General features: G+C 40.8%; 1 protein-coding gene across 2 annotated transcripts in view; it reads left to right on the top strand.

Annotated features, from left to right (window-relative positions):
- The window catches only part of Ndfip1 (Nedd4 family interacting protein 1), a 47,570-nt gene that overhangs the window by 22,708 nt on the left and 11,034 nt on the right, over window positions 1–13,828 (top strand). For both annotated transcript variants that reach the window (XM_032886247.1, XM_032886246.1), the window contains exons 2-5: window positions 1,382–1,469; window positions 5,745–5,875; window positions 9,927–10,014; window positions 10,706–10,830. In XM_032886247.1, the coding sequence (XP_032742138.1) occupies window positions 1,382–1,469; window positions 5,745–5,875; window positions 9,927–10,014; window positions 10,706–10,830 (432 nt within the window). The remainder of the gene's footprint in view (window positions 1–1,381; window positions 1,470–5,744; window positions 5,876–9,926; window positions 10,015–10,705; window positions 10,831–13,828) is intronic.

The following is a 13,828-nucleotide window of genomic DNA, read 5'->3' as shown; positions in this document are numbered from 1 at the left end:
TCTAGGACAGCTCATTTAAAAACTGTAATCTATTGAGACATCTCTGTTTTTATAACAGTGACTTGGGTGGGCCTTCCATAGCAGCAGCAATAGGCAAACACACACACACACACACACACACAACACACACAGAGTGTGAGCTATTTAAAATAACTGGAGAGTCAGCTCTGCTATAGACCACTTACCTGGCATTCCTAAAACCTAGTGTTTGATTCCAAGCTCTAAAACACTAAATTAGATAACTCAAAATCTAGCCACCCAGAACAAGAACAAGGCTGAGATAGGGAAAGACGAGTGCTGACACAAGGCTAGGAGTTGTTTTCAGAACTGTCCCAATTACTTACTGTTTTTTGTTTTGTTTTGTTTTGTTTTTTTTAAGATTTATTTATTTATTTTTTATATATAAGTACACTGTAGCTGTCTTCAGACACACCAGAAGAGGGCATTGAATCCCATTACAGATGGTTGTGAGCCACCATGTGGTTGCTGGGATTTGAACTCAGGACCTCTGGGAGAGCAGTCAGTGCTCTTAACCGCTGAGCCATCTCTCCAGCCCCCAATTACTTACTGTTAAATGTCTGCACACAAACTAAATAAAATGGCATGACTTGGTTTGCCTATCTTCATTATTTGTCCTATCAGATTACTTTTCTGAGTTTAGAGAAATTATGCGAGTGACAAATGTTCAGTACTAACAATTAGAGCCTAAATGTAATCAGGAAGAAATCCTTCCTACTTCTGTTACCTGAGATAGTGCTGAACTGTAGCTATGTGCCGTTCTTGATCTTCCCATTTATATAATTACCTTTATGCAGACAAAATTATACAATGAGTAGTTTGATAAAAATCAGCCTTTTTTTTTTCATGTAATAGTTCTGTAAGTATCTAGGTTGTCAAGTTTTCTTCATTTATATGTTTTTTTCCTGAATCTTATTTTTGATAGCTGGGCATAGTGGCACACACCTGGAATCCCAACACTTAAGAAGCAGAGGTGGCAAGGCTAGAATCACAAGGCCTTTATCAGCTTCATAGCAAATTTGGGGCAAGCCTGGGCTACATTTAGCTTTTTCTTGGCAAGTCTCATATTTTATATAGTCCAGTCTTGTCTACAACTCTTGATGCTCCTGCCTCAGCTTCTCAAGTGCTGGGTCTATATAAAGATACCATGCCTACTTGGAGTATTATTCTTATGTACCTTCTTTTTGTTTGATTATTTCCATAAAATATTTCTTCCTGGGAATAGGATACTTTAGAGGAGGGTTTGCACAGTTGAAGGTGTAGGAAACAAGCATAATTCCAGGCAGCCTTCCGGATCGGCCAAAACTCTAGTTTTCGGTTTGCATCTTTACAGTTTGTGTTGATCTCTGATGTTTTTATTCAGTTGCAGAATGAAGAGGAGCCTGGGGAGCGGGAACAGACTGCGGGTGACGCCCCTCCACCCTACAGCAGCATCTCTGTGGAGAGTGCAGGTGGGTGCCTGCCGCTCACTCACACTTGTCCAGTAGATGTTAGTTGGTGTTTGTCTTCTCAGCAGCTTTCCACACGTTTTCTTTGGCTTGAATTTTAATTTATAGCCCAAGGTGAAAACTGGTGTTTTTGTTATCATACTCTAAAAAGCAGACGAACACACCCTTCCTTTCTTTCCAGCTGGTAACGAAGGGCTTTATTAGTGAGGAAACAGACACACAATGTAAGACACACAGAGAAGATGACCCTCTGCAAAGCAAAAGAAAAACTCTGGAAGCTGAAGCTTCCAAACCCCATTCACCACGATGCCTTTTTGGAGAGCTCAGTTTCATTCCAGCTGACTCATAAAGGAAGGGGAAACTGAGGAATACTTTTATACTTGATGTCAAACACCTGCAGCCTCAGCCCTGAAGTGCTTAGCAATTTGAGGTTAGCCTGACTACATGAGACCTTGTTTCAAAAACAAAGAAAAGCCAAAATAAAAACACGAAGAAAGGAAGGAAGGGTTGAGGAGCTGCGTGACCACCTGGTTTTCATAATTTTTTTCATTAGAGAAGCTTCTCATGTGTGTGAGAAAAAAACATAATGTTAGTAGAACTTTTGGTAACCAGAGTTTCTGATAATCATTTCTGCTTTAGTCCTTCAAAGTTCACCAGTTTTGTTTTAAAAGTAGACTTATATATATTTTATGTAGGAGTGTTTTGCTTGCATGGAGTCTATGGGATTGCTGGAACTGGAGCTACAAATGGTTGTGAACTACCATGAGTGCTGGGAATCAAATCCAGGTCCTCTGCAAGAGCAACGAGTACTCTCAGTCACTGAGCTGTTGCTTCAGCTCCAGTTCACCAGTTTGAATAGAGCCACTTCCATATTCTATAAAACAGGATTGTGGCCGAGTGGCAGGTAGAGCCATGTGCCCCTGCTGAATCCCAGCCTCGACCTCATCATTCATCTTTGTAAAGCCTTAACAGCCTTATCATCCTTTTATTTTGGCACTTGGGAAGGCTGCTGATAGTTGATATGAGATTGGTTCCATTGGTAGGCTGGGGTCCTAAAGCCACCATTTTAATTGTGTGGAACATAGGTCAGCATCTTACCTCTAGTCTGGCTTTAGTTTCTAAGCTCTGTTCTTGGTTTTCTTGCATTTCAATTCCCTTATAGTAGTTATGGTTCTTTTATTTGTGAGCTCCTGAAACTTAACCTGCTAAATTTCAAACTTTGGAAGAACTGGAGATTATGTCATGGGATCACCCTAAGACTAGGACACCAAGAGACTGGGAATATAGCTCAGTGCTTGCTTGCTGTGTATGAGGCCCTGGGTTACACGACTGTGATCATGAATATTGATCTTCCCTTAAATGTACCCACCTCATTAATAAGAGTTTAGATTCATTGTTTCATTCACGATCAAAAGTCCTTTGTGATTTACTACCCAGAATCATTCCTTCCTGATGTGTATTTGAATATCTACCCTCTGTAGTTGTACATTTTTTGTTTTGCAGGAGTTGGTTTTGTTTTGTTTATTGAGGCAGACTCTCATAGCTCATAAAAGCAACTCTATGTAGCTGGGGCTTGCCTTAACTCCTGACCCTCCTGCTTCCAACTTTTAACCAGTTTAGATATTCTTTCTCAAATACTTCTACCTTATTAATCTACATTCTATATTCTTCCTAAAGATTCTCCTTTTGACATAGGGATTATAACTAGATATAATCTCTAGTAGAAAAATCCAATTAGTGGGGTCATTATCAGTTGTGGAGGATATGTGGGGGGGGGGAGAGGCAGGCAGAGGCAGAGACAGTGAGTGTGAGTTTGAGACAGGATTTCATATATATGTGTAACTGCAATGTTAGTGGGCAGAGATAGGTGGATTCAGGAGCTCTCTGGCCAGCCAGTCTAACCAAGTGATAGAAGAAGGTATCCATTGTTAACCTCAGGCCTCCATGAATAGGCACACACATGAATTTGTACATAAGCAAACATGGTACACCAAATACCCTCTCCCACACAAGCCCACACATAAAATGGGGAGGGGGGTCGTGATAGAGAAAGATATGCAGTGTTTACTTCTGTATGCATGTATGCTTAGACACAAAAGTGTTCACCACAAACATACATGCATATATCACAGACATACAAACAGAAAGTTGGCATCTGTGTAATGGCTTCCAACTTAGGAACATGGTCAAATACTCCCCCCACCCCCCATTTATTGAGATTTTGTTTGTTGGTGGTGTATTCGGGTACAGCTAATGGCTTACAATAACTGTATATCCTTACTTTCCCCCCAAATTTATATGAACATGTTTGTGTGTATATACCATGTTTGTGTGTATGTACCATGTTTGTGTGTATATACCATGTTTGTGTGTATATACCATGTTTGTGTGTATGTACCATGTTTGTGTGTATATACCATGTTAGTGTGTATGTACCATGTTTGTGTGTATATACCATGTTTGTGTGTATATACCATGTTAGTGTGTATGTACCATGTTTGTGTGTATATACCATGTTTGTGTGTATATACCATGTTAGTGTGTATGTACCATGTTTGTGTGTATATACCATGTTTGTGTGGGTACCAGCAGAGGCCAGAAAAGGGTATGGGATCCCCTGGGGCTGGAGTTAAAAGAGGTTTTGAGCTTCACAGTGCAGGTTCTGGAAACTAAACTGGAGGCCTCTGGAGTAGTAGAAAGCACTTCTGAGCTGTCTTTCCAACCCTTTGTTCTCTTAGTCTTGAGAGAGAAAGCTGTTAATAATTTACTAGTGACTGTTTTGGTTTGGTTTGGTTTGGTTTGGTTTGGTTTTTTGGGGGGTTTTTGTTTGGGGTTTTTTTGTTTGTTTGTTTGTTTTAGTATTTTTAAAAATGGATATCGAATTTTGTTTTGTTTTGAAAAAGGGTCTTTAATAGACCAGGTTATCTTCATTAACTAGGTATAGGGAGAATGACCTTGAATTCCTGGTTTTCCTGCCTCCACCTGGATGGAAAGCGTTAGGATTACAGGGTTGTGCCACCACACCCAGCACCTGAGTACTGGGTATGGTAGCTCATGCCTGTAACAGCCCTTGGAAGTCTGAAACTAGACACAGTTTGAGTACAGACTTTCTATATGTGGCTAGATGGTCTGTAGTTTTAATAATGCATTACAGTAAAAATGTTAAACTTACTGGGTGTAGTAGCTCACATCTCTAATATCAGTACTCTGCAAGTCAAGGCAGAGCAATGGTAGTTTGAGGCCAGACTGTATTACACAGCAAGACCTTGTTCAGAGAAAAAATATTTAACAGAGAAGTTAATTTATAACTTGGGAATAAAAGAAAAATGGCAGATGAACTGTAGGATTCTCTTTTCAAAACTTAAAAAAATATTGAGAAGTTAATCTTATAAATGCATCTTTTCTGTTATGCTGAATCTTTGTAAGAGTAGTTGGTAAGCTAGAAATATACTGTTCAAAGGAGGAAATGAAGATTTCACAGAAGTATTTTATAACCAAATTAATTACCTCAGCACATCAGAGAACAATATGAAGTAAAAACACGAGTGTAAGAGCAAGAGCACATGAATATTAAATGTTTCTTCTTAAATGTGTTAATAAGAGGAAACCACAGTATAGATCTTAGTGCACATGTGAAGGCTTTTTAACCCTTTGATAGGAGATCTTACTCTGCTGCCTAAGCTGGCCTGGAGCTTGTGACCCTGTGTCGTTCATATCCCAAGTACCAGGGGTCACAGGCATGTGCCACCATGCTGACTCATGTAAAGTGTTTGCCTAGTGTTTTTCCCTTAACTATTGAAATTACCAGGTTTAGTGGTCACTTAAGAGTCTGGGACAGGAGGAGTCTAAGTTCAAGGGTAGCCTGGGCAGAATGAAAAGTGAAGAGAGTTAGAGATGCACCTTGGTGGTACAGCTCTGGCCTGCAGTGCACAGGCCCCCTGGGTTTGATTCCCAGTTCCACAGAAGTAAATGCCTGTTACATTCATAGTGGGCCAGAACAATTGCAGTAAGGATGTAAAGTGAGTTTTGTTTACTTTTTTATTTTTACTTGTTTGTTTATTTATAGATAGAGTCTCACTATGTAGTCTTGGCTGGATTAGAACTTGCTCTGTAGACCAAGCTGCTCTTGAACTCATAGAGATCCCCCTGCCTTTGTCTCCTGAGTGCTAGGATTAAAGGCATGGTAGATTTGGTTTTTAAATATACACTTAAAAATCATTCTGAGTGTTACATTCATTTATCAATATCTTTTGCTTTTTTACTTCCTTTTTTCTGCAGCATATTTTGACTACAAAGATGAATCTGGGTTTCCAAAGCCCCCATCTTATAATGTGGCTACAACACTGCCCAGCTATGACGAGGCTGAGAGAACCAAGGCTGAAGCCACCATCCCTTTGGTTCCTGGAAGAGTAAGCAGTTTCTTTGTTTGTGTTGTTTTGGGCTGCTTAGTTGGAATTCTTAACTATCGAATTACTAGAATTGTCTTTATTACTGCTCATTTTGAGCATATACATTTTCTTATGGGATACTAATCATTTTTTCCTGAATGTGATGCACTAGGCAGAAAATCAATGATCTGTACATTTTCCTGTATTTCTAAGGGTATTTCTACCACTACCTCCCTTGTAAACTTCCAGGAGAAGACTTAGGAAATACACTGGTTATGCCTTACTTGGACACTTTGGTATTAGCTAATAGCTGTTAGGGATGCCTGTGAAGAGAAGCGATACAAATGACTCCATTGAATTACACTCGATGAGACCTAGCATCATCCAGATAAATATTGTGCCTCAAACATTCCAGATTATGCCATTTGTAGATTCAGATCCCTTCCAGCTTGCTGGGGATGGGAGCTAGCAGAGATTAAGATTGATGCCCGTAAGAGTAGGAGTGTAGTTCAGTTGGTAGAGTGCTTGCCTAGCATGTATAGACTGCAGGTTTGATCTCCAACATAGCATACATCAAATATGGTGGCACATACCTGTAATCCCACCACACTGGAGGTAGAAGCAGGAGGATTAGAAGTTTTAGGTCATGTTCAGCTGCATACTGAGTTCATAGCCAGCCTGAAATACATGGGATGCTGGAAGGAAGGAATCAAAAATAAGCAGACACTCAGTAAGTGGCAGCAGCAGGCGGCACCTTCTAGTGTGCCTGCTGTTGACAGCCTTGGACCCCTAGCTCTACTTAATAGTAGAGAAGTAAAGACCAAATTTATTGGGTCTGACATCGCAGACTGAGGAAGCAAGCCAGGAGAGTTCGTCTCCTAGCCAACTTACCAAGTAGACCCAAACAACCTGCTTATGTAGCCAGTGAAGGTGTTTGCACCAATTACAGCAGGTCTTTCTTGCAAGGGAAGGCTTCTGTTTATGCCTGTCACTGTGTCTTACTTTTGTGCCAGCCACAGCAATGCCTCTGCAAGGTCACCAAAAAGTGTTCCCTCTCTGGTCTAGCACTTTTAATAGTGCTTCTGTCCAGGGTTCCAGTGAGGTGGGTTTCCTTCATCTTTTTCATGTAAAATTGTCACTGCACTCTGAAGACCTGTTGAAATCTGCGGTGAATAGATCAGTATAGGAGTTAGCTCAGGTTAATTACAGAACACTTAAAATTCTTTAGACAAGTGAGCGTGCTTAGGAACTTCCTACTTAAAGGTAGCTATGTAAAGGTACTTTATGCAGGGTCTAATATATTTTGCAGTGGATAAGTAAGGAGATTTATTTGCATGGAGCTCAACATCCAGTTTAGGTAAAAGGCTCCCCAATACTCATACCTATACTGCGCAAGAGCTGTGGACACCAAGAACTGTGCCCTTTACTAGATAATCATAGGCAGAAGATTGGGTTTGTAGATAGCTTAGAGTTTTGATAGAGGGAAAAGCCTAGAACATACATTTGTTCAACCAGGGGTTTTGTGGATAGAATGATTAGTTTTATGTCAGCAAGGAGTTTATGAAGGGAGTCTGGAGACATGACCAGAACTGTCGTTTCTTGTGTCCTTGGAACAGTAAGCTGAGACGTTTGCAGCTGGTGTGTAGCTTAGGGAGAATCTTCCAAGTTTGAACAAGAATATGTAAAGACTAGTGGGATTTTGAAAGCATGAACCTAGCAACAGTATAGAAGGAGTCACGGGGTATACAGAGGATACAAAGAAAAACTAAAGATACAGACAGTGCTCTCAGAAGTTACCTAAGTTATCCTTGCAGTATATCTTTGAGTAATTATACAATATAAATACTAAAACAGAACTACTTTCAATATGGGATCACATTCTGTAAATAATAATAAGTTAGAATATTAGATATTTCCTAATTTTAAAACATATAAAACAAATTATGTATCATAAAACTTTCCAACAGTGGAGGAAGTTTTCTTGTGTAGTTCCTAGTCTCCAGAGGGAATGCCAGTAGCATTTGTTGTGGATTTCCCAATACCTTTTTGCTATAAAACAAGTTTTATTTGTCTCAAAGACATTTTGCTTTCATTTGAGAAGCCCTTACTGAGCTATGTAAAAGTGTGGTCAGTTTTACTTTGAGGCTGTATCCATGTTACTTTCAAATCATTCAATACATAGTCTCCATCATTTAAAAAGGCAAGCCACAACACTGTGGTGTTACCCAGGCCTGTGTTCCTTCTAGACTGTAATAATAAGAGTCGTTTTTTCAGATTAGAATGGACAGATCCATCTGTTGGGAAGGACTGAGTTGTTCAATCTGTACTCCAGTGCAAACATATGTTGCTGAGCACTGGATAGCCAGGTGCTCTTCTTAGATGAGCGCACTGTCCTTGCCCCTGGGTTCAGCCTCAGGAAGCACTTGATGCCAGTGTTACCTCTTCAATGGGTTCTAGGTTCCTGGTATTATAGGCCTCAGTCTTAGTTAGGGTTTTATTTATTTATTTTTTTTTCTTTTTTTCGGAGCTGAGGACCGAACCCAGGGCTTTGCGCTTGCTAGGCAAGCGCTCTACCACTGAGCTAAATCCCCAACCCCTAGTTAGGGTTTTATTGCTGTGAAGAGTTACCATCACCAAGGCAACTCTTATAAAGGCAAAAACATTTAATTGGAGCTGGCTTAGAGATTCAGAGGTTCAGTACGTTATCATCATGGCAGGAAGCATGGCAGCATGCAGGGAGACAGGGTGCTGGAGAAGTCGCTGAGAGTTCTGCATCTTGATCCACAGGCAGCCAGGAGGAGTCTGTCTATCTTCCACTCTGGGCAGAGCCTGGGCATAGGAAGAGACCTCAACCCCCAATCCCCATAGTGACACACTTCCTCCAACAAGGCCTTACCTCCTAATAGTACCATTCCCCATGAGTCAAGACTAAAAAACATGAATCTTTGGGGGCCAAACCTAGTCAAACCACCACAGCCTCCAACAAAGCCTATGTAGGTAATTTTTTTTCTTGTTGGAGATAGGGTCTAATTATGTATCCCTTGGCGGACTGGAACTTACTATTTAGATCAGGCTGGCTTAGAAATGAGAGTTCTGCCTGCCTCTACCTCTCTTGAATTCTGGGGTTCAAGATGTGCCCAGCTAAGGATTTTCTTGAAAGAATTTGGTATGGGGCTAGAAATGGAGCTTAATGGTAGAGTTCCTGCTTGGCGTTTGTGAGGACCTAGGTTCAGTCTACAGTACAAATAATAACTAATAATAAGAATAGTGGGGCTGGAGAGATGGCTTAGTGGTTAAGAGCACTGTCTGTTCTTCCAGAGGTCCTGAGTTCAATTTCCAGCACCTATATGGCAGCTCACAACTGTCTGTAACTCCTTGTCTTAGTCAGGGTTTTTATTCCTGCACAAACAAAACATCACGACCAAGAAGCAAGTTGGGGAGGAACGACTCTTATTCAGCTTACACTTCCACATTGCTGTTCATCACCAAAGGAAGTCAGGACTGGAACTCAAAGCAGGAGTCAGGAACTGATGCAGAGGCCATGGAGGGATGTTACTTACTGGCTTGCCCAGCTTGCTCTCATAGAACCCAAGACAACCAGCCCAGAGACAGAGGGCTGGGTCCTCCTTCCCGTGATCACTAAATGAGAAAATGCCTCACAGCTGGGTCTCATGGAGGCATTTCCTCAACTGAGGCTCCTTTCTCTGTGATAACTCCAGCTTGTGTCAAGTTGACACACAAAACTAGCCAGTACACTCCTGTTCCAGGGGATCCAAACCCTCACACAGACATGCAGTCATAATCACCAATAAAATAAAAATAAATTTAATTTAAAAAATAAGAATAATAACTAAGACTATGAAATAAATAGTTTAGAAGGAAGGCTCTGGAGATACTAAAATGATTGTATCTGCTCTAAGTTGCTGAGCGTTAACGCTCATAGTTCTGAGTTGAACCAGTAATAAATGCACTCCTAGATCCTTGTATTCATTCCTTGTGTTTTTCCTGATGTCATTCCTTTGTCTAGAAGTAATTCATTATGACCTTGTCTCATTCTTTTTCCTTCATGTAGGATGAAGATTTTGTGGGTCGGGATGATTTTGACGATGCTGACCAGCTGAGGATAGGAAACGACGGGATTTTTATGTTAACTTTTTTCAGTAAGTTTATACACACCAGGCACTCCTACAGACCCGAGTGCTCTGAGTTCATCAGTGGAAAGGATGATTAAAGCAGTTATAGGGGCTGCATCTGTACACAACACAGGTCAAGTCCAATCTTCCAGGGTCCACTGCTGTCACACCCGCTCATACCCACGTGGCCGAGTGAGAGTGCCAACTTTGATAGGTTTTGTCCTGTAAACTTCTATTTTTCTGATAGATCAAAGTCAATCTGGTTTCCTGCTTTTTATGTTGTCTTATATTTATGTTTTTATGTACCTCACTTAGCAATGGGCACTTTTTATTTACTCTATTAAAAGCACAGAAAATGTAATGCAAAAGAAGGGATGCTAAGAGCTGTCAGAAAACAGAGCAGGAGGATGAGAAACTTGAATCACATTCCTCTGGGAGCTCCAGTTTAATTTCCAAAGCGTTTAGTTTACTTATTAACCTGTATGGCAGCAAAGACAGAAACAGGTTGTTGGGCATTGACAGCAGCACCATGGAGGATAAAGCAAGAGGCTCAGAGTCTTTTCCTTTGCTCTTGAGGGAGGTGGAAGAAAGAGCGGCACCTGTGGGGAGGCGGAGGTGGGCTGTCCAGGTGAAGCTGTCTTTTATGTCCTTGAGAGCCACACAAGCAGAGGCTGCTGCAGCGCTCACTTCTAACACACCTTTCCCTCCACTCTTACAGTGGCATTCCTCTTCAACTGGATTGGGTTTTTCTTGTCTTTTTGCCTGACCACCTCAGCTGCGGGAAGGTATGGGGCCATCTCAGGATTTGGTCTTTCTCTAATTAAGTGGATCCTTATTGTCAGGGTAAGTTGCATAGCAGAGAACATAGATTGTGAAGAGAGGCAGTAATTAGAATGACTTGAATGTTGTCATTTTTGCCTTTTGTTATTTCGACATGTAAAGTGATAATTTGGTTTGTCTTTGTTCTGTTTCCACGATAAACTGAGCTAAAATCAATTGCACAGAGTTCCTGTCTCCATATTTCATGTTCAAATTCAAGCAGGTGATCTATCTTACAGGTTGTTTTGATGCTTAAAATATGCTAATGAATGTATAGTCTGGAGTTTTTATAACACAAAGAGTATTTGCAATCTCACAAGAGGTAGGCATCCTTCACGTTAATTCTCTTGAAATTTTAGTCTCACAACTTTATTTATCTTTCCTTAATTTTTCCTTCTAGGACTGAGGTTAAGTATATACTGCTCCATAGGGAATTTCTTTTAATAAAATTATAAAATTGTGTGTCTTTAATATAAGAATACCCAGGTGAAATTACATAAAATACTTTAAATTCTAGAACATCTAGGGTTTTTTTTTTTTTTTTTTTTTTTTTTTCTTTTTTTTTGGGGCTGGGGTGCGAGTCCGGGGCCTTGGGGTTGTGGTTGTTAGGCAAGTGCTCTACCACTGCGCTAAATCCCCAACCCCACATCTAGGGTTTTTAAAAAACAAAATTAGCTTTAATTTATTCAAAGTCACACAGCTATATAAAATGGCTTCAAAGAGGGAGCCAAGGTCCACAAGATGCTTGGCCTGGGTTTCTAGAAATTCTTTAAGCCCAAAATATGCGTATGCTCAGTCTCCTGGAACTCAGGGCTTGGGCCCTCCCAGTGTTCTCAGAACACTCCTTGATGGAGTGCCTGATCTCGACTGAGCTGCTGTGAGAGTTGAGGATCTGATACAAAGTATACATTAAAAGTTCAGATGTTTCCTGGTGGTAATGATGCTCACCTTTAATCCCAGCACTTGGGAGGCAGAGACAGGCTGATCTACAGAATCTCAGGATAGCCAGGGATAGACAAGAGAAACCCTGTCCTAAAAAACAAAAATAGAGGGGTTGGGGATTTAGCTCAGTGATAGAGCGCTTGCCTAGGAAGCGCAAGGCCCTGGGTTCGGTCCCCAGCTCCGGAAAAAAAGAACCAAAAAAAAAAAAAAAAAAAAATAGAAAGCCTGATGTTGAATCAGGTTCACCAGTGGGTTCAATAAAGTATACTTTGCTGCTACACATGGGCAACCCACACCTGTAATCCCAGCAGAGATGGATGGATCTGTGAGTTCAATCCAGCCTAGTTACATAGTGAGTTCCAGGCCAGCTAGGGCTGTACAGAAAAGGCTGTCTACAAACAAACCAAGTCTCCTTTGTCTTCAGATGAGTTTGTTGCTATTGTCAACCTGTCTGGCAAAGCCAGATTACTATAAATCGGCATATCGTGGCTGGGAAGATGGTTCAGTAGGTATGAGCACCTGCTTTCAAGTGTGAGGACCTCAGTTGTCTCCACCCACATAAAAAGATAACTGTCCAAGTCTGTAACCTCCACAGTGCTGGAAGTGGAGATGGGCAGGGCCCAGAGTCTGCTGGCCAGCAGTTTAGTCCAGGGCAAGTGTGTGGTTTAGTGAGACCTTGTCTTGAGGAGATTAGGTGAAGAGTGGTAGAAGCAGACATCTGATGTCCTGCTCTGGCTTCTGTGTGTGTCAGAACACAGGTACATCTTTCGTTGTGCATGGCATTACACATAAACAACAAACATAAGTAATTAATGGATGTTAATTGTCCATTGCAGTTTTTCACAGCAGTTCTAAAGAGCTCATTAGCTATTTTAGGAATCCAAAATCCTTTGAAAATTAGATAATTGTGGGCTTTTCCCTGGATAGCTAATTTATATAGCTAAAAGCATGGACTTTAAGGAAAATAAGAAAAGAGTCAAAACTCGTGGACTTTTAAGACCCAACTCCAAGAGAAGTTTTTCCTTCTTTTTAAATTTTATTGTTAACTTTATTAATAAATAAAATATTAAGAGCTAGGGAAAGTCCTTGCCACAAAATTGTGATGTCCTAAAACCTATGTAAAAGCCAGATGTAGTATGGTTTGTAACACTGGTGCTCCTGTGGGGAGATAAGAGGCAAAGAAGACTCTCTGGAAGGGAAGCAGGTCAGTTAGTACCTTGTACGCATGCGTGTGTGCGTGTGTGCGTGCATGCGTGCGTGCATGCAGAATAGAAAGAAAGGAAAGAAAAGAAAGTATGCATTGGGGCCTTCTGTATTTCTGCTTTTCAGTTTCAGTTGCTTCTGGTTAAAGTTCAAATTTTTCAAAAAGAAACAGTAAGGTTTTTTTTTTTTGTTTGTTTGTTTCATTGTTTTGAGATGTCTCAATATTTAGCTGTGTAGACTAGGCTGGCTTTGAACTTTCAGCGATCCACCTGCCTCTGTCTCCATAGTGTTAGGATCAAAGGCGTGCACCACCATTCCTGGCCCTGATTGATAAGTTTTAAATGGTGTGCCATATAGAACAGTAATAATTTCTCAAACCGTCCTGTGTAAAGCTTGCCTTGCTCAGGAGCCAGCCTGGCTATCAGGTCATCTTGGTATCACAGTGCTTGTGGTTAAAATCCTTATTTTTAAATGGTGATGGCAGACTGGAGAGATGGCTCAGTGGTTAAGAGCACTGACTGCTCTTCCAGAGGTCCTGAGTTCAATTCCCAGCAACCACATGGTGGCTCACAACCATCTGTAATGGGATCTGATGCCCTCTTCTGGTGTGTCTGAAGACAGCTACCGTGCACTTATATATAATAAAGAAATAAGTCTTTTAAAAAAAATAAGTAAATGGTGATGGCTCCAAATTGCAGAAGTAGTGATAGTGGTGGTTTGGATTCATCAAAGGGAAGCCACACACTTTTCTGTGAAAAGTTTCACACAATAATGAAAGTAAAAATCCCATACTGTTTCTCAGATCTTTATGGTAGCAAGATTTTTTTTTAAGAACCATGTTTGTATAACTTACCACAGTACATTGTTAGTTATTTCA

The sequence above is a fragment of the Rattus rattus genome, chromosome 15 (genome assembly GCF_011064425.1).
Source record: "Rattus rattus isolate New Zealand chromosome 15, Rrattus_CSIRO_v1, whole genome shotgun sequence".
In the NCBI taxonomy this organism is placed as follows: domain Eukaryota; kingdom Metazoa; phylum Chordata; class Mammalia; order Rodentia; family Muridae; genus Rattus; species Rattus rattus.
Note: the sequence above shows the minus strand (reverse complement) of the source record. Positions and strands in the feature narration are given on the sequence as shown.